The 23,697-nt window shown below is 44.3% G+C and overlaps 3 protein-coding genes across 6 annotated transcripts; 2 read left to right on the top strand and 1 right to left on the bottom strand.

Annotated features, from left to right (window-relative positions):
• The first annotated feature begins 20 nt into the window (after window positions 1-20).
• ADPRM (ADP-ribose/CDP-alcohol diphosphatase, manganese dependent) lies at window positions 21-13,073 on the top strand. 2 transcript variants are annotated; one of them, XM_080924616.1, is made up of 5 exons: window positions 848-911; window positions 4,762-4,915; window positions 9,120-9,746; window positions 10,861-10,977; window positions 12,686-13,073. In XM_080924616.1, the coding sequence occupies exons 3-5, from the start codon at window positions 9,146-9,148 to the stop codon at window positions 12,994-12,996; spliced, it is 1,029 nt and encodes a 342-aa protein (XP_080780742.1). In that variant the 5' UTR covers window positions 848-911; window positions 4,762-4,915; window positions 9,120-9,145; the 3' UTR covers window positions 12,997-13,073. The 2 variants fall into 2 exon arrangements, with proteins under 2 accessions (XP_080780743.1, XP_080780742.1); XM_080924617.1 differs by lacking the exons at window positions 848-911; window positions 4,762-4,915 and adding an exon at window positions 21-81.
• On the bottom strand, window positions 5,069-23,639 carry TMEM220 (transmembrane protein 220; the record flags this gene model as incomplete). Of its 3 annotated transcripts, none has more annotated exons than XM_080924619.1 (6): window positions 5,069-5,191; window positions 17,739-17,798; window positions 18,659-18,782; window positions 19,656-19,716; window positions 22,921-22,950; window positions 23,547-23,639. In XM_080924619.1, the coding sequence occupies 6 exons, from the start codon at window positions 23,637-23,639 to the stop codon at window positions 5,149-5,151; spliced, it is 411 nt and encodes a 136-aa protein (XP_080780745.1). In that variant the 3' UTR covers window positions 5,069-5,148. The 3 variants fall into 3 exon arrangements, with proteins under 3 accessions (XP_080780745.1, XP_080780746.1, XP_080780744.1); XM_080924620.1 differs by lacking the exon at window positions 5,069-5,191 and adding an exon at window positions 5,232-5,369; XM_080924618.1 differs by lacking the exon at window positions 5,069-5,191 and adding an exon at window positions 14,001-15,217.
• Window positions 6,206-6,802, top strand: LOC308426238 (UBX domain-containing protein 2A-like; the record flags this gene model as incomplete). The annotated part of the gene is made up of 1 exon (XM_080924002.1): window positions 6,206-6,802. The coding sequence occupies one exon, from the start codon at window positions 6,206-6,208 to the stop codon at window positions 6,800-6,802; it is 597 nt and encodes a 198-aa protein (XP_080780128.1).
• Window positions 23,640-23,697: the final 58 nt, after the last annotated feature.

The raw sequence follows: 23,697 nt of genomic DNA, 5'->3' as shown, positions 1-23,697 counted from the left end.
GGCGCTCTTTCCTCTCGGCTCGATGGTGACGCTATTTGCCCTCTGGTTGTGGAGGAGTCCTGGGTCGTGTATAGGCTAGAGGTAGGTGGTTCTTAGGGAAGAAGGGTGGGGCGGGTTGTGGGCGGCGAGCTTTGGGAGATGGTTCCTTGGAAAACATCTCAGGACCTGAGCCGTGGGGCTAGAGATCTTGGGTCTTCTAGCCGGCTTCACTTCTCCCAGCTGGAAGAGACTGGGGGTCCCCTCCTACTGCCCAGTCTAAAAACCGGCCAGGTGGAGCTGCGAAGTCTCGGACCCCAAAGTAGAAGTCATCCTATAGCTTTTGAAATAATCATAATAATCCATGACTTGGTAAAAATACTAAGACTTTGAGTGTCTAGGGTAGTAAGATGACTTAAGACCAAAGTGCCTGCGTTTCTAACTGTATGGTACAAGCCGCCTGGTAGCAAAGGACTGCAAAGGTGTGTGCTGGGTCCTACCCATCCTTCCTTCAGTTAGTCTCCAGAGGCTTTTTTTTTTAAAGGTCTTCCACCCACCCACCCACCGGACTCACAGATTCTAAAGTTTGTTGAAGGTCTCCTCATCTGGGACTGCTTAGTTGGCTACAGCCACATACTTCATTTTTCGTTCCTTGAGAAAATTTACCTCGTATTCGTTTCCTTTGCTTATTATTATTTACTGTGCACGTGCTGGGCAAATGATCCCCATATTATTGCTTTCTCACCTCTGCCCGCTCTCCCTACCCGCCCTGTGATGGTTAGACAGCTTCCGCCTTAAAAAAAAAAAAAAAAAAAAAAAAAAACTCCAGGGGAATTCCAGCATTGCTTCAGTGGTTGTTGGACCAGGGTATGAGATACTGGTTTTCTCCTCGCTTGGCTTTTCTGACCTATTGTGCTGCCCTCTAATTAAACACCGTAAGTAATGTGGTTTGACGGTACTTGTTTCTTCTCCCGTTGATCTGGAATCTTAGGAAATTTATACTCAAAGCTAGTAGAAGTCTTTTTGTTGTTGAGGTTTTTATTTTACATTCCATTTTATTTGCATTGGTGTCTTGACATCTTATGTGGCCTGTGTGAGAGGGTTGCATCCCCTGGAACTGGAATTCCAGACAGTTGTGAGTTGTCATGTGGCCTAGATTAGATTATATGCAGGCTAGAAGCTTCCAGGACAATAATGACTCCAGGTGAATCAAAGTTACTTTTACAGAAGTGGGAGAATCTGAGTCTGGGGGTTGCAGGATCACTGTTCGATGGGAATGTAGAAGGAGAGGATGCAGTCACTCAGCACATCCATGCACATAAGCGGTGAAGCAAACAGCAGATTGTTATGCATGCTCCTAAGATTAGCACCAAAGCGACTAAGCCTTTTTATCACGTGGAAACTAGGACCTGTGATGTTAGTGAATTGTGGTGTGTACTTGGGGAATTGAGGACACATAGCTCAGTTGTCAGGTGTATATTCCCAGCTTTTTATTGATGACACAGGTTCTTCTTATGTATCATGGGCCATTTATTAGCCTTTGTAATTGGGACTGTCCTCATCTTAACTTTTGGGTAAAGGATTTAAAGAAGTAGACACCTGATTATATACTGAGAGTGTGGGAAAATACAAAGAACAACTCCAAGAAGAATTATTATTATTATTTGTTGTTGTTATTGGTTTTAAATAAGATGTTTTAAATTGTGTGTGTATACAAGAGTGCATCAAGAAGGCTAGGGGCAAGGGATCCCCTGGAGTTAGAGCTACAGGTGGCTGTGATCCACCCTGGATGGGTGATGGGAACTGAACTCAGATCCTTTGCAAGAACACTCTTAATTTTGAGTCATTGATCCAGCCTATGGTTTCTTTTCCTTTGCTTTCTTTCTTTCTTTCTTTAAGACTTATTGTATGTATGTGCGTGTGCATTTGCCCTCAGATGCCAGAAGAGGGCTTTGGGTCCCTTGGAGGGGAGTCACAGGTAGTTGCCAGCCACCCACTATGTGTCCTAGACCTGAACTCCAGGTTTCATGAGAGAGCAGCAGATACACTAAACTGCTCAGCCATCTCCCCAGCCCCAAGAAAGATTTTAATGGTTACGTAGATTAAAAAGAAAAAAAAAATGCCATGGTGTGTAGCTCTAACCATTGAGTATTTGTTATGCAAGGAGTGTCTAAAAAAGAAACAGTAAAACCAAGCAGAAACGAAAGTAAGGCTCTAGCCACTGACAGGTCTTTAAGGGAGGCTTCTCTTTGCTTCTAAGGAGGTAAGGATTTTTTTCTCTTGTCTGCAGAGAGCTTTCAGGTCTTCCCATGCTTTGCGGGTACGAGAAATCTTATCATGGGGTGCTCTTTGAAGCAGTGCTATGTCAGGGACAGTCCTCTCGTAGCTCCCAGGCAAGATGTGGGCACCAGTGGGCAGGAGAGGGAAGCACAGCCTCTTGCTGCTGCCCATAGCAGCCTCAGGCACTCGCTGCAGAACCCTCTGCTTGGGTAAAGCCAGGATTCCCGAGTGCTGAAAGGAGTTTCAGGGTGAATCTGTATGACGTGTTTAATTTTTTTGATGAGATTTTATAGATGTGATAGAGTTGATCGGAAAGAGATGCTTAGAGGGAGGACAGCCACAGGGTATGAGTATGTCTTCTTGAGAGAGTAGCTAGGAGAGGTCTTAGATTTCTGTTCAGCCTTTTGAATCGACATCAGTCAATATTCAGTTTCCCTCCTGAGAAAGACTCAGCAGAAGTTTTTGTTCCCCTTCTCTATCTGTCTCCACAAGTCCTTGCCTAGGGCAAAATCTCTGTTCTGTACTCCACTGTAGGGTACATGATCAAACTCACATGGCAAATTAAAGTTGGGTTTGATGTATTAAATTCTGTTAGCTGGAGATTTTACTACTAGCTCTACTCTCATTTTCTCTGTCTACTAAAGTGTCTTACAACCTTTTCCTATTATTTATTGTTGTTATTGTTTTCTTTTAAACAAAATCTCAATCATTTGATTTTACCAATGAAAGACTCAAGGGTCAGATCCTGGAGTAGAAGCCTACCAGCTCAGAGAGACAGAGAAAGCACTGAGCTGACCTTCCTCAGCCTGTTGTGCCTCCAGGAATGCCTCCTTGAATGTGGTTTTTATCTACTGGATAAAAACCTAATTTTTAATTGTAACCAAATATTGAGTGGATTGCTAGTAATACCTCTAAGCCTGATTTTTATAGAGCCCTTGCAAAGGTAGCGTGTTGTATAGTATGAACCTGGAACTTTTATTATTAACAGAAACCACCAAGGTATCAGATGGGGTTTCTTCAGGTATCTCTGGAGAGCAATAGGGCACACATAGTGCTGTTTGATACTTATCCTATCATTAGTTGATGGGGATGGCTAATTTCTGTGCTGGATGTGAGTTTAGGTTGGCTTAAGTGGGGCAGGCTAAACTGGAAGTTTTGTGAACTTTCTGGCACATGCTTGCTTCATCACAGGACCAGACTCCTGTGCCTAATCACAGGCATGCCTCACACTTCCTCTTATTAGCACTAACATTGTAAAATACTCCTCTGTGTGTGTGTGTGTGTGTGTGTGTGTGTGTGTGTGTGTGTGGTATTTGATGGAAATGGATATTTTGGAAAAGTCCCTGTCCATTGGTTGCTTATTCTTCATTCCCCCACTGGAGATTGAGAAGAGTTTCTGGCCTCTGTCCACTAGGGCTGGCTTCTCCAACTTTTTTATGTCTGTTTCCCTGAACCACAAAGTTCAGCCTGGAACCAGCCTGGGGTAATTTCTCTGCAAACTTCGTTCTCTTAGCCCAGCCTTACCCACTGGGATCCTAACCATCTGTCCCCGAATATACCCTGGTCCTTCCTTCTGGACTCTTTCTCATAACAGGCCAGAGTGAGAAAGAGCAGAGACCCTCCTTAAGGGTAAGAGAGAGATTCTCGGGCCTTCACACATTCCTTGTTACCTAGTAAACGTGTTCTTGATCTCGTTAGTGGTGTGTGATCAGTACCTGTCCCTCACCCCCTGGTTTGCACTGTCACACCAGCAGGAGCAGGGTGGTACTGTGATGACTCTAGAGATGAACTGTGTCTTATACAAGGGCAAATCTCCGAAGACATGAGAGATGTTTTGTCACTGGAGTCTGAGCTTGCTATCGTTTTCAGATCTACTGGTAGAACCAGGAGGCAGACATTGGTAGAAGAAAATGGATCTATATGAGGGGTGAAGGGATTGTCGGGTAGGTGTTGGGGCTTTAAGCCTGATTTTATAGAGCCCATGCAAAGGTAGAATGGATGGAAGGAATTACACTGAGAGAATGTCCAATTCCCATCCCCCGTCCCCAGGCTGGGCAGTCTTTTCTTTCAAAGTCAGAGTTGACCCAAAACTTGTCGGGAATTGACAAATGCATTTTTCTCCTGAGGCTCTGTCGTTCTGCCAGTCATGTTATAGGAGGAGAGAGGCTGCTCTTAGCAATGGCTGTAGAACTCAGAGTAGCTGGTGAGAGGAGGAGGGTCTGTAGAAGACAGCAGAGGGATTGAGGAAGTGAGATCCCTGCTCTGCCTACATTAAGTTAAGGCTTTCACAGTTGAAAGCCCTGAGCTACCTCCCATTTGCTCTCTGCCTCCCACTGCTGTTGAACCCCTCAGCTTCCTGTTTTGCTGTCGTGCCTGCCTGACACAGCAGACTCATAGAGTGGGGGTGGGTGGGGGTTGGGGTAGGGGGGATGTGGGGCTGGAGGGGGTACATTGTGGGCACGGGCATTCTCCTCTGTCATTCATGTTTGCTTCCTTCTATGTCAGATTCATCTCTGATAATTTCCCACCAGAAACTCGGGTTGTGTTATAGGATTGAAGAAGTTATAGCCCACATGCATGTAAGGTCATGACCAAGAGTGGGCTAGCGCCTCAGGAAGACTCTTCAAACAGAAAGCTCAGGAGAACAGCATTTTTAAAGGTAAAAGACCACACAGACTACAGTTACACCGATCTTGGATGAGGGTCTGGGTAACCTGGCAACATCTGTTTCAGCAAAACATAGTTGTTCCAGTCACATTACAGCATGACAGTTTATCTTGATTTATAGCTTTATTGGTTATTTAAGTTTATTGTTGGTTTGTACAAACATTGATTATTTTGGTTACTACATTTGGACCATGGTCAGGGCCATGGAAAGTCCCGATTGTGTTGTCAGAAAGATGTGCCTGTTGAGGGGAACTGGGCTGAGGAAAGCCTAAACAAACAGAAAACAGAGTGGGATGAGACAGTGTGACCTGTAGTCACTTTCCTTGTGACTCTCCGCAGTAGCTTCAATAGCTGTGTTCAAGCTCCTGACAGATGTGTACTGACCCATCTTGGACTGCGTACCAGAAAAGGGAGGTCACAAACCATGAACTCAGAGGGAAATTGGCCTGAAAGAAAATGGGGTGTGGTTATACAGTCAACGGGAAATGACACTTTAGAAAATAAAAATAACAACTGCTTTCTGGAAGGAAGATAAGATCTCGGGGACTAAGCCTTCTCTAAGAGATCTCCTTACTAAACAACAGGCTCCTGAGCTTTGGGGAGGACGATCACCTTGCTGTCTGGCCTTTGCTTTAATCCTATTCGGCTGTACTTGGAATCTCAAATATCGGAAACTAATTAGATCAAGTATTTTCAGCTGACTTTGATGAAGTTTGTTTTTCTTGTAATTTTATCTTGAGCTCTCCACCTTTTGCTCATAAGAAGGTTAGGAAAATGCTTTCCCATCACACATATTTAGACATGATGTCTAATAGGGATTTCAGGTGGACACTCTGGAAGAAGAAAACAGACCCTCTTTAAAGACATAAAGAAAAATGACTGCACAAGATGCATGTGTGCCATAGTGCATATGTGGAGGTCAGAGGACAGCTGGGGGCCTGGAGTTCACTGTTTGCACCTTGTGGGTCTTAGAAATTGAACTCAGGTCATCAGGTTTGGCAGGCAGCAAGTATCTTTACTCACTGAACCAGCCAGTGACGACTGGTTAGAGTGAGGAGAGGCCCCATTCTCATGTCTAGCTGAAGTCTGGCCCCTGTGCTGAGTGTGGAGTTGGAGCCTCTCTGGCAGGAGCATGCTTAGACTGGTTAGAGCAGGTGCTCGGTGACCAGGAGTCAGAAGGATTTTAGAAAATCAGCAATTCGAGGACTAGGCCACAGGGCCACGCCCTGAGTAGCAGAAAGAGAATGAAAGAAGTAGATAATCTTGACAGTATAAAAGAAGAATGGTAGATGTAAATATAAAATTGTGGAAAAATGGGTTCACTGTCAATGATGATTTTAGAAGTTACTCTGATGGTGCAAGTCAGCAGTTTCTTAACTCCATCAAAAAGGGGGAATTACCTTCAGAATTACAAGGAGTTTTTGATAAAAATGAGGTGGATGTAAAAGTTGAAGATAAAAAAAATGAAGTATGTATGTCTACAAAGCCTGTGTTCCAGCCCTTCTCAGGACAGGGCCACAGACTAGGAAATGCTACACCAAGAATCGTTTCCAAAGCAAAGAGTAATGAAGTTGACAATAAAAGCACTTTGTCTGCTGTTTCACTGAACAGCTTGGAGCCCATTACCAGGATCCAGATCTGGCTAGCCAACGGGGAGAGGACTGTCCAAAGATTCAACATTTCTCATAGGGTGAGCCACATCAAAGACCTTATTGAAAAATACCAAGGATCTCAGAGAAGCCCTTCCTTTGCCCTGGCAACAGCTCTTCCTTTCCTCAGATTTCTGGATGAGATGCTCACATTGGAAGAAGCAGATCTGCAGAATGCTGTAATCATTCAGAGACTCCAAAAAACTGCCCAGCCTTTTAGGAAACTCTGACAGTTTCTATTTTTGAGAGACTGAGAGAAATGATGGTTGGAAGGAGACATGCTGAAGTGGGAGGCAGAAGTCAGTGTGACAAAACTCGTGGTTTGGGGGCTTCCTAATCTCTTCTGAGGGGGTTCAGTCATCACAAGCTAGGAGAGTGATGTGGCTATCAAGCAGACTCTGCACTTTTCTCAACAGGCTATTCAGAAAAAAAATACCCATTTTCAATACTTGTTAACCAATGTGATATATAAAATAGCTGTATCATTAATCTTAATGTGGTCTAAATTAGCAGAATATTCAATTAGCTAAATCAGCATTCAAATATTATTTTGAAACAACAGACATTTATATAAATGTTAGCTATTTCAGTTTTTAAATAGTAATACATTAAAATATTATACATGAAAAAAAGAACTACAGAGGTTTATTTCTCATAATAAGAATAGCTGATAATTTAGTACCTCGGCCTTTTATGTTTGGTTCTTTTAGAGTTACAAATTCTGTTTAAAAATAACTTTCTAGAATTTAAGTGGAGATTATGTGTAGGAAGAAAAGATTTTGTTTCCTGTTCTGGCTCAGAATCTGGGGACTGGTTCTAAGATGAGGAGAACTGGTTCAAATTAGAACTGAGCAGTTTGTAGAAAGCAGTGTGAACAGTGATGTCATTGCACTTGTATTTTCCATATATTTCTGTGTGAGTACACACCCGTCTGTTTGAGAGCCCTGGGAAGGTATGAGGTCCCTGTGTTTGTAGATGGAATCACAGGTGGTTGTGAGCTTTCTGTCATGGATGCTGGCAATTCAGGCATCCTGGAAGAAGCTCTTTCAACCGCTGGGCATCTCTCCAGCCCCTACACCGGGCTTTTTTTACATTTAAAATGATTCCTCTTTCTATTATTTGCTTTTCTATTGTGATTTTTTTTTTTAATGACCAAAATATAACTTAAGGTAAAGTTTATTTCGCCTTAAAGTTCAGAGGGATAAGAATCTTTTTATGCCCAGGCGAGGTAGCACATTCCTTTGAGAAGCAGAGACAGGTAGATCTCTGTGAGTTCTCCGCCAACCTGATCTATATGGGAAGTGCTAGGATAGCCTGGAGTACATAGAGAGACCATGTCTCCAACATTAACCCCCACCCCCGCTCTGTACGACTGCACAACAGGAAGCTGAGAACGTGTTCAGCAGCTGTGGGAAGCCGGAAGTGAACTGGAGGTAGCTGGGGTTTTAGACTGTAAAAGCCTTCTTCAGTGGCTTACTTAATCCAACAAAGCTGCACCTACCCAGAAATGTCACTGACTGGGGGCTGAACACCAGATTTCTGAACCTCTGGGGACATTTGTCATTAAACTGCCTTCTTTTCATATCATCGCTGTCTTCCCTCAGATACTAGAAGGGAAAGACTTATTTCCAAAGGCTGTTCATCAACAAAGAGAAAAGCCCCGCCCAGCCTGACTTGAGTATCCCTGAGTGGGGTCTGCTGTGGGAAGTGGGGTGGCTGAGTGAGTGGGTCGGTGCAGTGGGGTGGGTGGGGTTTTGTGTAAATGAAATATTTATTTTTTTATTTACCAGCTATAAGCCTACACTGGGCAGGTTCTGAGCTATTCTAACCTATATCCAAACCATAGGCCCCAGTGTTACTGTACTTCCAGTCTCGACAGCTAGCTCTGTTCCATGTGTGTCCTCAGGGCGAGCTTATTTTGGCCACATGCTCTTGGTCCATCCTGCCTCGTGGCAACCTTCTTCTTCCTCCATCTGCCTCCTGTCCCCTCCCCCTCATCTCTCCTGAGACCCTTCACTCAATTCTCAGGTCCCACGTTTCTCTCTCTACTGCCCGGTCACAGGCTCTATCATTTTATTAACTAAAAACTTTAAATTGGGGAGCAAGGCTTACACAGCAAAGGCTGGTATATGTGAGAATGCACTTGTCTGGACAACAACCAGCTCTTGGGGTTCAGAATTCAGCATTTGTATCCATAGCAACAGATGAAGCCCCAATGGTTTTGACTTGGGAGAGGATTTATCTCACTCAGTTTAAAATGGGGGGAAAGTGAGAAAAGTTTACGGATTTGAATTTGGCCACCATGGTTGGAATTCCTGATGGTCAGTATGGTAGTGTCCTTTTGTAAATGGTAAGTGTTCTGAGTGAGAGAGGGTATCACCTTTACAGATGAGAACTGAAACAGTTCAGAGCTAAGGCATTAGCCTCTAGAGCCTACACACTTGTCCGTCTGTCTTGCTGTCTAGTCGATTAACCTGTTTTGTCATTTTCGTCCATCCATTGGAAAGCTGCAGTATTTTAACATGGGTATCTTCTCCTTCCTCTTAGCTTGTTTAGACGCCTGCTTGGAGGTTATGGCTGATAAGCTGGGCCCCAACTCCCCGGCTGATGGTTCAGAGCCACTTTTTTCCTTTGGAGTTATAGCAGATATTCAGTATGCCGATTTAGAAGATGGATACAATTATCAAAGAAGCAGGCGGAGGTACTACCGGCACAGTCTCGTTCACTTGCGGGGTGCCATCGAAGAGTGGAGCAAAGAGAGCCGCCCCCCCTGCTGTGTCCTGCAGCTCGGAGACATCATCGACGGCTACAACGCACAGTATAAAGCATCAGAAAAATCTCTAGAACTTGTCATGAGCACATTCCAAATGCTGAAAGTTCCCGTTCACCACACATGGGGAAACCACGAGTTCTACAACTTCAGCCGAGACTACTTAGCAAACTCTAAACTTAACAGCAAATTCCTGGAAGACCAGATTGTACAGCATCCTGAGACCGTGCCATCAGAGAACTATTACGCTTATCACTTTGTACCATTCCCCAAATTCCGGTTCATTTTACTTGACTCTTATGACCTGAGTGTCTTGGGCATAGACCAGTCTTCTCCAAAATATGGGCAGTGTATGAGGATGCTGAGGGAGCACAACCCAAATGTGGAGTTGAATAGTCCCCAAGGTGAATTATTGCTTTGAGCTGAGAATCTAATGCTTTGTCTTTAAGTTCTTCAGCTACCTTTTGTTCAGCAGGAAGATGAATGATTAAGGTAAAAGTTTATTGTCATTGTTCAGGGTCAGGATTCTTACACCTTGAGTCACATAAACTGGTTACAAGTAATTCAGACTTCAGACATCTAACAGATATTGAGTGTCCATTCTGGAATGAGCACTTTTTTTTTTTTTTTTTTTTTTAATGAAGAGAACCATAGCAGTAGGTGGGTAGGGCAGATAAGAATAAATATATTTGTTAGCTTTCCATCACTGGTCAATACCTAAAATAATAAACTTACATGGAGGGAAGGTCTGTCTTGGCTTACGGTTCAGAGGCGTTTAGTTCTTAGTCCCTTGGCCTATGGGAAAGCAGCCTGTTGCAGCTAGGAAGACATACAAGAGCAAGCTGTTTACATGTTAGAGCCTGCAAGCAAACCGGGAGAAGGCCTGAGCTTGCATTCTCCCCGTCTAGGGCATCCTGTGACTTGACTTCCTCACTAGTTCTCACTTCTAAAAGCTGTGGTCCCCTCCCAGTAACTCCACAGTTGGTGACCAGGTCTCTCAGTGACATTTCCTATCCACACCATAGCAAATGAAACAAAAGCCAGATTCTCTCCTGGGCGAAGACTGACCGAATGGAGCATGGTATTAGATAGCAAGGAGCGAGGGGTGCTGTTCTAGACCAGATGGGCAGACAGAGGTGTTCCAAGGACACAAGAACCCGAGCTGTTGTCCAGATGACAGGAGCTACGCTGAGAGAGTTGGGCAGGGAGCTGGCAGGCACAGGAAGCAGGTGCAGAGGCTCTGAGTGCCACAAGGCGTCAGCATTGGTCTGCAGCACAGGAGCCACGGGCTGGAGGTATCAGGGACAAGAATGTGTAGTGTGGCTCGGAGGACGAAGAGGGGGTGTGTTGGCAGCATAGTGGAAAGCGGGCGAAATAAACAGGAAGCCAAGATTAGAATTTATGTCCCTGCATTTGTATGTTGCTCTATACTTAAGAAGGGGTATCCTTGCTAAACTTGAATGCCCAAGTGAGGGCAAGAATGACATGCAACAGGTCTAACTTGCTGAATTTATTCAGGACTTTCTGAGCCCCAGTATGTCCAGTTTAATGGAGGATTCAGCCAAGAACAGCTGAACTGGTTGAATGAAGTTCTCACATTCTCTGACATGAACCAGGAGACAGTGGTGATTGTGAGTAAGTATGTAAATTGCTCCTTTGGTTTCACGGGCATTTTAGAAATTGGGAAGTTAATCCATGAAAGAATAATAATATTTGTGTTTTGATATCTCTGTAAAACAGATATTTACACTTCTTTTTGAGATTGTAAAATAATTGTATTAGTGTATGAATGTTTGCCTGAGTATCTTTGTGTACTGTGTGGTTACAGTACCCAAGGAGGCCAGAAGAAGGTATCAGATCTCTTCTGTAAGTTCAGACCATTGTGAGCTAACTGGGAATTGAATCCAGGTCCTCTGGAAGAGCAGCCAGTGCTCTTAACTGCTGAGCCATCTCTCCAGTCCCACTTAACCAGTTTTCATTGAAACCTAAATCTTACCATTTAAAAGTGCACCAGGAAAGCGTTATAAAATAACAAAAACATCTTGCTATCTGTGTTAGTGTCTCTGAGTTTCCCTTGTAGGTTTCAGAGTAGACTTTATCCAACTGGAATAAAATTATGTACAAACTATGGCTCCACCAAACCTTAGCTTTCCTTAGCAGCCCTGGCGGCTGTGAGACGGTTATGGTTTGGGTCACTGCTGCCCAGCTGGAGCAGAGCTGGTATGAGTTGTGACAGTCACGCTTGGCAGTTCTCTGCCAGTCCCACAGTCCCACAATTCCACAGGAGTTAGTTTTCATTTGGAATCAGTTTTGAGACACACTGCCATTAGAGATAGCAGGCGGTTTGGAAGGTGTGTCTGCCTCCACATGATGTCGGGATGCCATCTGCCTCTTGGTTTTATGGACATTGTAAGAGTTGACAAACAAAACCTGTGAGCTGCACTTTGCTCACACACATGAAGTCGTTAATGGAAATCCTTTGAACACTGTGTCTGCTGCCTTTGCCTTAGAACAGCTCTTGTCAGAGAAGGGCGGAGGTTTGGGCACAGGTGCCGCTTTGGTCCTTCACCCACTCCCTTTCTTTCCTGCTTATATGAGTGGGTGTCAAACAACTTGTTGAAGTGTAAGGATGCAAGCCACCAGTAGCAGAGCAGAGCTAAGTGACTGGGAAGAAGTTAGGCAACTGTTTGATACTTGCCTTGAGAGAGGAACTCCGGCCTGACAAGCGGCGGTGTGAGGCTGGCACTGCAGTTCGGAGTCCTCTTCTGTGCCCGCATCTCCTCGGGCCCATGGTCTACCTTCCCCTCTTTAATCACTTTGCTCAGCTGCAAGTTGGATCTGGCAGCTTTGATCTTCAGAGGTGCTTTAAAGTCTCCTGAACTGTGTTTGTTCAGTGACATTTTTATATAACAACCCCTAGGCAGCTTTTTGTTCTTTAGCTCATCTCTCTTTATATATAACATTCCTGTTTATGGAAATCAGTGAGACCAGCTCCTGCCATCGAATCCGGATGGCTCCTGGGCCTTTACCAATTCCCTGCACAGCGTGTCTTTGGGATTGTGTAGGCCTCAGAAATCATTTTCCTATACAAATACATCTTCCAGCTTATATTTTAGCCATCTACCCATCTGTCTGTTCTGTGTATCAAAGATGTAACTAATGATTACCTGCTCTATGGCTCAGGCTGGCCTTGAACTCATGATCCTCCTCCTCCTTCCCAAGTGCTGAGTTTACAGAACACACTGCCACCTGGATTTTCATGTGTTTAGCTTTGGTTTTCCTGAATACTAACTCTTTTTTCTTGCTGGAAAAATATTTAATTGGCTATTTTTTTCCTTAACAGGCCATCTTCCCATTAACCCAGAGGCCTCTGACAGCGTGTGCCTGGCTTGGAACTACTCGGATGCTCTGTCAATCATATGGTCTCACAAGTGTGTGGTGTGTTTCCTTGCTGGTCATACACACGACGGTGGCTACTCTGAGGATCCTTTTGGTGTGCACCACGTCAGCCTTGAAGGAGTTATTGAAACAGCTCCGGACAGCCAGGCCTTTGGCACAGTTCATGTCTACCCTGACAAAATGCTGCTCAAAGGGAGAGGCAGGGTTCCAGACAGAATTATGAATTACAAAAAGGACCAAGATTTGTGTTTATAATCGTGTTATCTTGTCTGCTTTGTAGAAAGCGAATGACATTGTTTTATGTTTTACTTCCATAAAAAGTTAAATTCTCAGTTGCATTGTTCAGTATTCTGTTTGTGTACAAAATATATTTGTGCTTGAGTATGTGTGAGTGGAGATAAAACTCAGAAGTTTTATTTTTGGATAATGTATCCAGGTACTAAAAGCATTAAAGCACAAGGACGAAGACTCAGGTGGACATATAGTCCTGAGAAGGGTCTGTATTTAGCCTAATTGGAATTTCTTTTCCTTTCTTTTTTATTTCTTCCTTTCCTTCTTTCTTTCTTTCTTTTTTTTTTTTCTTTTCTTTTTGGTATAAGGAACATTACTCTTGTGTTAACTCTACAGTTGAGCACATGAAAGCCAAAGCAGGTCCGTCCCGTGCTAACCCTGCTGGATGAGTGGACTTTGGTCGTTTGTTTCGGAACACCTATACTTAGATATGGGTGATGCTCTGATTCTGTGGAAAACAACCAAGAAGTCATTTCAGGTGCTGAGGTCATTCAGTCTTGCCTTCAGGCACCTAAGGACCCTCTTGGAGAGAGCAGCATGGCTGGCCAGTAAGGTCACCAAGCCCAACACCAGGCTGCCAGCAGAGAAAGTAAACCGACAGTATGCATGCACATCTCAGTACTGAAAACCAGAAACTCTGAAGGAAAAGAAAGGTTAGCCTGGCACGTTGTCCAGCCTGAACTATGTGGACCCTGCCTTCAAAAAGTAAAATGATTTTACTCCATTGGTATTAATTATTGTGACCCTATCAGGCCTGTAATAATCAAGACAGAATCTAAACAATTTTATTTAATCAGTTTCAGAACAATTACTGGGTGGTTACCCCCAACTGGTTATTTCCCAGCTGTGTGTTACTTGCCAATAGTCAACCTGTGCTCCTGGTCCATGCCATCAAATAGTGACCTCTTGCTCTCTCTTCTTCCTCCCTACCCGCTCTCCTCCCAGCCAGATGACAGAAGCTCTGCCCATCTCTATTCTCCCCAGTCATTGGCTGTCAGCCAATTTTATTTAACCAATCAGAAAAAATTGGTGAGTCAAGTTTACACAACATCATTTAGTGTACAAAAATAAGATGCAATCAGATCTCCAGAGCCAGTATTTAGCATTTAAATACATAACAGCACCAGACCAACCCCAATGGTCCACACCAACATTTGCAGTTGAAAAAGATTCAACTGCACACGCACACACACACCATTCCATGTACACTTAACTTTTTAGTTGACTCCCTGCTTCTAAAGTAGAAAAGTTAAAAATTTACTTCTTCGGTCACTCCGCCCACAAGTCAAATGTTCAATAACAACCTGTGTCTGCCCTGTGGGACTGTGTCAACCTACAGTGCTCTCTTCCCTTGTGGTCACTTCAACATTCATTAAAAGGATGTATAGATTTCCATCCTAGTTTTCACTGAGAATAATTATGATGAATAGTCCCCATTTCTTGCTTAACTTTGAAGATACCTTTTCTACATTTTCTTTAATTTCAACTTTTTTTCCTACTTTCATTTGGCTCACCTGTCCTGGAATTTTTCTGGGTTCAGTGCAGCCGGACCAGGTAAGCACACTGAGATTAGTTTGGGACTGCAGTCTTCTTGGACCTCCTTCCCTGTCAGCATGCTACCCAGCCTCAGCCCCCATCTTGCTCTACTCCCTTTGGAACTCTCGAACTTCATCCTCTCATTGTGCCTTCCTATTAGTTTGGCTGTGGTAACTGAAGAGATCTGACATCCTACTTTATATGTGAGGAAATACTGACCAGGAGACTCATGGGTTTGACCCCATCACATGGTGCTAAAGCTGGATTCAAACTCAAGTTCTTGCTCATTGGCTGACCCACTGCTGTCACAGAAGAGACATCTGGAGACTCAGTCCGAAGTTTAGCTGTCCTAGTCAACCTTCCACCACATTTTGGGAGACCTTGTTACATTCTTAAGACTTTAAATCATCTCTCGTATCCATTCAGATTTCTTGAAATAAACTGGGAAACTGGTCTGTCACCCCACTGTGTATAAGATGTCGAAAGTACTAATTTAACCATTGTTGGATTCATTTAAATGACTGTCTTGCAGTGAGTTGGCCAGGAGGAACGCATCTCCTTGTTCATGTATATGTAGACCCATGACACGAGTGGGAATAGGGTGATTACAACAGCAATAGCCAAATGCATTTTTCCACCGACTGGATTCCTATCAAAATAAAAAGTACTATAAACTGAAGTCTAAGAAAACAAATTGCTTTGGAACTATGCATAAAGTTTGAATCGATAAAACATTAAATCTCAATAGTTTCTCTATTGAAATTAATATTGATTTGTATAAAATCTGTATATACTTATATATGTATATAATCGCTATATGTTGCAAATGCCTTCTCCCACTGTTTTGAGAAATACTGATTAATTAGACGGTGCTAAAATTGATCTTTCCCTAATGAGTTCCTCCCACACCCCCACTGGTATCCTTGTAAGAATTATTTCTTTCCCTGAGACACTGTCTTACTGTGTGGTTCTTGTTGGCCTCATATTTATTATGTAGCTCAGGCTGGCCTTTAGCTTAGAGCAATCTTCCTGCCTCACCCCTCTGAATACTGGGATAAGAAGATTAAAAAACAAACAAACAAACAAAAAAAAAAAAAAACCAAAAAAATGGGGACCCCAATGAAGGTGCTAGAAAAAGGACTGAAGGAGCAAAATCGGTTTGCCACCTCAAGAACAAAATTATCAACCAACGAAACTCTCCACAACTCCCATGGACCAAAACACCAACCATTGAGCACATATGGAGAGACCCATGACTCCAGTTGTATATGTAGCAGAGGATAGCAGTGTCTGGCATCAATGTGAGAAGAAACCTTTGATCCTGCTAGGGCACATTTTTCCAGTGTAGGGGAATGCCAAGGCACTGAGGTGGGACAGGGTGATTGGGAGAGGGTGCACCTTCATGGAGACAAGTAGAGGGGGAGGGGGGATGAGGATGGGGGGAAGGGGAATAACATTTGAAATGTAAATACAGAGAGTATCCAATAAAATAAATTAAAAATAAAAGAAGATACAGCATCACACCCAATTTTTCCCTGGGTCTTGAAGACACTGTTGCTTTCTCTAGAGGCAGGAGAATCGAAAATACAAAACCTGCCTGGTAGAGAGTGAATTCAAGGCCAGACGGGGCAACTGAAACTTTATCTGAGATAAAACATAAAGAGATCTGGGGATATATCTCACTGGTTGAACAAAGGCCTTAACGCGTACAAGGCCTACACCCTGTCTACAGCATCACACAATGAATAAACGTCAAGAATCAACAAGTCCAAAACAGGAGTTCCTGAAAATGGCCCATAGCATTGGTGCATCGATGACAAACTCTTTAACTCAGTTGAATGTTTTGATGAACGTGCTGATTTAATCTAGGGTTTTGAGTCTTTTGTGCAAAGCTGTGTCTTAGGACTCGACCCATTAGCTGTGTGTTCTAGTTTGCTGCGAAGGTTTCTGTTATTCGTGCTTCCGTGGATCTTGTTCTTAGATGTGTATTTTTTCCTTTTAGGTCTTACTAGAGCTTATTCATGTGATAATGTTAGAGAATCCATATTTGACCTTACTGGTTCTCTTATTTAATTGGTTCTCAATTATTTAATTGGTTTTTGCTTTCATGTTTATTTTCTCATTTTTTTTGATGTTTTCCTAAGCTTGAAACCTAACTCATTCATCCCAGCCTCCTTGACCCTCACATTAAATATATACTACAGCTCAGAATTTGTGTGTAAGCTACATTTTCATAAATGTTAGTGTTACCCTAATTCAGTTCCGGGCGGTTCTGATCTTCCATGTGCTTTCCTTTATAGCCCAAATATACTTGAAAGCAGTGTCCTAATTTCCAACTGTACAGCAACTGCCAAATTACATTGTTGTTACTGGTTTCTATGTTTTGACTATACCATATTCAGAGAATATACTTTGTAGGATATAAGTTCCTTAAAATATGTAAGGAATATTTTATAGCTGGACCTATGGTGTTTTTGAAATAGTGTGTATGTGAAAAGAAAGTGAATTCTATCAGGTGTGTGTATGTGTGTGTGTGTGTGTGTGTGTGTGTGTCTCTCTCTGTGTGTACATGTCTGTGTGTTTGTGTGTGTGTATGTCTGTACTGTATCTCTGTGTGTACATGTCTGTGTGTATATGTGTGTGTGTGTCTCTGTATGTGTATGCGTGTGTGCATGTGTGTGTATAGGCCAGAGGTTGACACTGACTGTATTCTCAGTCTACATTTGTTCTAAGATTTATTTTTATTTTATGTGTATGAGTATTTGCTTATATGTATGTAAGAGGACCACATGTTTACCTGGTGTCCTATAGTTTCAGGTGTAAAATACTCTTTAGTATTTTTAAAAGAACTTATATCCTACTAAGTATATTCTCTGAATATAGTGCAATCAACATGGAAAACATTAACACAAATGTACAATTGGAAATTAGAGTATTTACTTTAAAAAATTATTTACTTTATGTGTGTGAGTGTTGTGTCTAAATATTTGTCTGGAGGCCAGAAGAGGACAGAAGATTCCCTGGGACTGGAGCTAACAGATGGTTGTGAGCCACTCTGTGGATACTGGGAATTAAATTCGTGTCCTCTGGAAGAGCAGCCAGTGCTCCTAACCTCTGAGCCATCTCTCTAGCCCCTGATCCCTTGCTTTTTACTGATGAGTTGAACTTACTTGGATGAGCTGTGGCACAGTGCCATCCACGCTGTGACAATCACCAGGCCGGACAGCTCCCTGGAAAACACTGCATTTCACATTATGAAGTGGCTGCTGCTCCCCCACTACACATCACTAGGAGTGGTTCATGTTTTTAAAGGGAATTGGTGCTTTGCACTGGCTCGAATACAAAATCTAAACACACGCTGTGAGGGAGACTGCAGGGGGAATAAGCGTTTGTGGTGCTACTCAGACTAATAGTGTTAAGGAAAATGTGCTTGTGGTGCTGAGTGCCAGGTATGTGTGCCTCTTGCATCAGCTGAAGAACAGGCATATTGCCACTGTCACTGGAGGCTCCACTTTGAGTCTACCCTTGATTCTTGGGCTTAAGGCTGGAGGTGACTCAACCCATCCAGCTTGGCCATCTCTTCAGAGGGCATAGGTTAGGGTCCAGAACAAACCACACCTTGTTGGTGACACCTAACGTACAAGTCTCTGGAGCATGGTGCCAGCAGACACTGGGGACAGGGTAGAAAACAAATAGGAAAGGTCTCTTAGTATGGCTGGGAGCCAAACGAAGGAAGGATAATAGACTAAGAGTAAATGGCTCTGAGCAAGGGAGGGGATGGCATGTGACACATTAAGCAAGGCTGGCAGAGACTGACCTGAGTGACTCAGGTGCTGTCCCCTGCATATCTACTGTGCTCTTGCTAGTTACAGGAAGGTCAAGGTTCGCCTGCCCGAAAGTAATGCGGAGTTGCTATGACTATTGTTATAATGGAGCGCAGGAGGCAATGCCAGGTTCCCACACTTTCTTTCTTTAATGATGGCTCCCCTAGCTGGGGGAGTTACATCTTCACTGTGCTCTGGGAAGCTGCTGTTGTAAAAGAATTACTCAGGTCCGCCCCACCCCTCCAAAGAGCAGAACCACTGCTCACCTGCCTTCCTCCTCGTTCAGGATGCTCTGCTTTGCATGAAGTAAGATGTGGTGTGCCAAGCCGCCAGCCCACAGCGCGCAGAACAGTATGTGTATCGCAGACACACTCTTCCAGACGAAGTTGCCTGCCAGTGGACGTCCCACAGCTGTTAATCAGGTCCAATCCAGAAGGAGGCGCTCTCCCATACTGGCTTTATAATACTTCACTCATTCTCTTTGGAGAGCCACCCTTCCCTTTGCCCCTGTCACCAGCCCCTGGCCTCTCCACCCTGTTGCTTATCTTGGTGGAATCATGCATGTAAGCTTATGCAAAGAGGCACAAAGCATGCACTTCCGTGTAGGATTTGCTTGCACCAAGTGGGGGGGGGGCACACATAAAAACATGCCATACACTGCTGCAAGAACTAAGCACAGGGAGAGTGGAAGGAGCAACACACACTAGGGAAAAATGTACAGGTGTGTTACAGGCGTGATAAGCACTTGCTATGCACAAGTGGCAGTTTGTATGCATACACTTTTGACTGCATTTCAAAAAATAAAGTAGTTAACAAGAATGGTGCTGCTCTAAGAATATGTGAAAGTAAAGGGGCTGGTCTGGATTAGAAAGAAAATAATTACACCCACAGACAATGATTGTCCCCGGGGCCGGGGAGACACGATTACCACTGATTGTTGCCCATCTGATCAAACACTAGCTGGAGGTTTAAGAAGCCACTGTAGTGACCAAACCCTTCCCCCTTATGGACTAAATCTCACAACCAGCAATCGGTGCAAAAGGACTCGAGTCCCAGTCGATAATGGCTAGTATGTCAAGAGCTGGGGAAGTCTTCCTAGGATGGTCTAGGACCTAGACTCGAGGTGAAAAGGAGCTACTTGTTGTCAGAAGCAAGGCGGGATGCCGGGAATCCTGTTTTTCTCTTGGGAGTTGGTCAGGTAGATTCCCACCACTCTAAGAACTCCGATTTGCTGAGCCTCTGTCCAGAATCCACTATTCATACCTGTGACAAGAGGATCACACCCGACAAGCAGGGTAAGTACTGCTGGGATCATGTACACCACCTGTTAGCGAAAAGGAAGTGTGAGGTCAGGAAGTGTGCTCGAACGTGGAGCATTAGCCCAATCTAGACTGTCCTTATCCCCGGCACTGAAAACTGGTAACAGACAGACTCTGGCAATGTGTGTATGTGAGAGAGAGAGAGAGAGAGAGAGAGAGAGAGAGAGAGAGAAGCAGAGGCAAGAAGGAAGAATAGGCTCATAAAACTTGGAGACTTCCCAAGAGAGGGGGCAACTTCAATGTCTCAGTTTCACTTTTTAGAGAAGAAACCTCAGTCTCTTTGAAAATGACCAGAGCCGTTGTTTTAAGTGGGTGGTTGTCACCTTGGATCACAAAGTCTGTGTGTTTCCTGCTCCATCCCAGCTGGTATGACTGGAATGTGAGCCAGTTGATACCTGCAAGTCAGGTTGTCCCTGACAGTGGGCAGTCACACTCCTTGGGGATCTTTACCCTGTACGGATCAGCTGGGTCTTGTACTGACTGGGGAGGTCTACAGTAGGTCTCAGCATTCTGCCTGCAACTGTGATGTAATAACCCTTATTAAAATGCTTTTTCCCCCTGTTGCTAACCAGAGAAGGTGGAAAAAGCTGGGGGTAGAGTAAAAAAAAAAAGCTGCTTCTAGTACATGTTAAAACAATGGTGGTGAACCCCCTTAATACCAACACTTAGGAGGTACAGGGAAGTGAATCTCTGAGTTTGAGGCCAACCTAATCTACAGAGTGAATTCCAGGACAGCCAGAGCTGCACAGAGAAACCCTGTCTTGAAAAACTAAAATGAAACAAAACAAAACAAAAAAAAAATGCTCAGCAAAAAATATGAACCTGGAAATTTATTTATAATGTTCTCTTCTGTTAGTTTTTGGATTTAATAAATTGATTATTTATTAATTTATGTATGAATGTGTGTGTGTGTGTGTGTGTGTGTGTGCATGCATGTGTGTCTGACCTAAGTGTTGATGGTCAGAGGACACCTATGTGGAGTTGGTTCTCTACTTTTACTTTTCCATGGGTCACCAGGACCAAAATCAGGTCTTTAGACATCTGGGCAAGCAACTTTACCCACTGAGCCATCTTGCTAGCCTTTTTTTTTTTTTTTTTTTTTTTTTTCTTTTTTACAATGGAAAAAAACTGAAGGTATTATAGTATCCACTTAACAGAATTTAATTCACTGGAATCATCGAGTACCCTGAACTCATTCCCAATTCTTTTTCACTGCAAAACTGTGTTTTCCGTCTCTTTAGCAGCTAGTAATAGCCATGTCCAGGAATGTGAGGTAAGACGGTGTCTTCCAGGGTCCAAGCTAATGGCATACTAGGCATTTAACAAGGTTTGGTTGCTTAGGAATCACACCAAGACCCTAACAATAAGATGGCATGTTTATTTGTGCAAGCCAAATGCCATTTGTCCAAGGGGCTTCTTGGGAACCATTTTCTCCATTACTGAAGGAAGTAAACCTCTCTTGCCTCTGCTTTGACTCTCCTTACATCGGCTGCATTTCTCTGGGAATTAGCTCTGCAGTTGCAGCAACTATTCAAGAAACAAGAGAGTGACTGAGAAGAGAAAGCCCGGGCCCTTCACGTCACTGTTGGTCATCAAGCAACCCCCAGAGTTTATTCAGTGCTATGCTCTGTATTTTTTAAACCTGTTGGCATAATCCATATGCCATTATTTGCCTCTGTGAGGCAAGTATCCCCCATGAACAAGTTACAGCAGGGACTGTGGGTGGGAGGGAGCAGGGGTGAAGTCCAAATCTCCCAAGTGCAGAAAGAAACACAGTATCGCTCATCTATACAGCCAGCCATTCCTTCTGCACGTCTTCATGAGGAAACTATATAAGGCTCCTAAGAAGAGGGAAAACATGTCCTTGTCCTCCCCGCAGCCGGCTGCACAGACGGTCAGCCAAACGAGTGGTTGCTACAATGAGAGAGTTGAAGAAGGATGATCAGATCCTCCTGGAAAAGGGAAGAGTGATGGAGATGGCATCTGAGACCATCCTGGGAGCCTGGGCACACAGCGGCATGCTAGGGGCAAGGCACAGTAGCCAGGATTTCTGGAGTAGACTTCAAAGACAATGCTGGAAATGTGGAATGGGCCATGCTGTGGTGGGCCCAAAGACCAAAATGGAGGAGCTCCAACTTAGCTAGGGAAAGAACAAAAGGTTTGAAAGCAGTGTGATGTACAGGTAGCCTAGAGGCAGAGGAGACCTGAGGCGAGACAGAAGAGTTGCAAAGATGCCTTCGGGGGAAGCAATGGAGGGCTGACCAGGGATGAGGAAGGATACTCAGCAGAATGGTTGACCAGCATCATCTGGACATGAGCAAAGGTAGGATGATCAGGCACCTACACCCAGAATGGACACCGCTGAACTCTTTTTTACTTCGGACAGCATCTCAAGGCAATGATGTTAAAGATGACAGGTTTTAGAGTGAGGATGCCCACGTAGTTCTGCTGAGAACAGAAATTGCTGGCTCAGGAGATGGAGCGGGTTTGGGGGATGACGTGTGTTCTGTGGGGTCCTGGGCATGTTTCAAAGAGCAGTGTGGTGGTGCAGGTGGCTAATCAGCTTGAAGTTTCCTGCAGTGATGTGTGGTTTTGAATTCAGGCTATGGGGCAAAGTGCTGGGGAGGTCATTTACCTTGGGGACAGGGGACTCTGGGTAACAAGCAGTTTCAGACTGTGGTTCTACTGCACAAACACTGAAAGCAGACTAGAACTCAGCTCTGCATTCCTGGTGCGTTACACAGTGAGCACTGTCCCCAAACCCAGGAGTAAGTTTCTCAGTGATGCTGTAAGCCTCCCTCCAAGACTGTCTATTGCCGTCTGAGAACAAAAATCATGGGCCGATATAACCAATACAAATCTTTGTCGTAGCTGTCATATGGTTAGCAGATTATATGTCGAGTGACTGGCATGTTGTAGGTCCTTAGCAAATGACAGGAACTCCTACTGTCATCGCTGGTGTAATCATAGGAAGTAGGAGTTAGTTGCTGGTATAAGCCACCCTCTGTGGAAAGACTTCTGTGTCTCCAGAAAGTTCAGAATTCACACCCCTGTCAGTTAGATGATCAGAGTGACTTCCCCCTCCGACGGAAATAATTAGGAGAATAAGCGCACAAAGGTGTTAATTTCCAGGTTTTAGGCAAGTGCCTCACCAGCAGAGGCACAGTCCTGTCAAAAGGAGGATCATTTTGAAAGTAGCTCATACTCACCACCCACAACTCTGCATCTGGATCGTTCACCTAGAATGTCAAAACATCACGGTGTTAGCTCCCATTAGACTCATGGAGCCTATGTCCGGTCTGACCTCTTATTTACTATTCATTGCGGAGAACTAGGCAATGGGCTCGAGGTACAAAAAGTCTAGATTCTCAGCTGAACACAACAGGTAGATTTCACACCCAGCCATACATCTTTTAAAAAATAATTGCTCGGGATTTCCTCAGAACTACTACAGTGTATTTTAAGACGCTAGGGCTCAAGATATGAGGGGAGTCGCCCTGAGGATGATCAGGAAGAGGTCTAGAAGTAACGTAAGGATGCCGTCTAGTCTATTCTATTTCTTCCTTCCTACCAGGCGCTGAAACCCACTCAATCTCATGGGAGCTGAAGGTTCGAAAAGGTGTCAGATCTGCGGTTCTGGGTCCCTTTCGAAGTGACCAGCTGCGTGCACTTGCGCGCTGGGACGCGAGGTCAGGCTCTCAGCGTGTTGCCTAATCCCGCGGTCTCATCCCTGTTCTGCTTGAGAGGACTCTGCGGGTCCCAATTCTGCTCCACCCTGAGAACTGGCTGCCCGGGCTTTGCGGTCCCTCCGCCATCCCTTCTCAGCCCGCCTGACCTGCACCACAGCGGCCAGGGCGAAGAAAACTGCCATGAGCGCATTGCAGGCCCGCCACAAGCCAGGAGCCCAAGGAGCCACTGCGGGCGCCATGGCCTGGAAGCCAGAGGAGTAGGCGGGGCTCAGAGGGGGCGTGGTCAGGGGCGAGGGA

This window comes from Micromys minutus (assembly GCF_963924665.1).
Source record: "Micromys minutus genome assembly, chromosome: 10".
Classification (NCBI taxonomy): Eukaryota; Metazoa; Chordata; class Mammalia; order Rodentia; family Muridae; genus Micromys; species Micromys minutus.
Note: the sequence above shows the minus strand (reverse complement) of the source record. Positions and strands in the feature narration are given on the sequence as shown.

Coding starts and splice junctions, on each gene's coding strand:
- ADPRM (XM_080924617.1), top strand. CDS start 9,146: ATGGCTGATAAGCTGGGCCCCAACTCCCCGGCTGATGGTTCAGAGCCA. Junction 9,747..10,860: donor GGAGTTGAATAGTCCCCAAG/GTGAATTATTGC, acceptor GAATTTATTCAG/GACTTTCTGAGCCCCAGTAT. Junction 10,978..12,685: donor GGAGACAGTGGTGATTGTGA/GTAAGTATGTAA, acceptor TTTCCTTAACAG/GCCATCTTCCCATTAACCCA.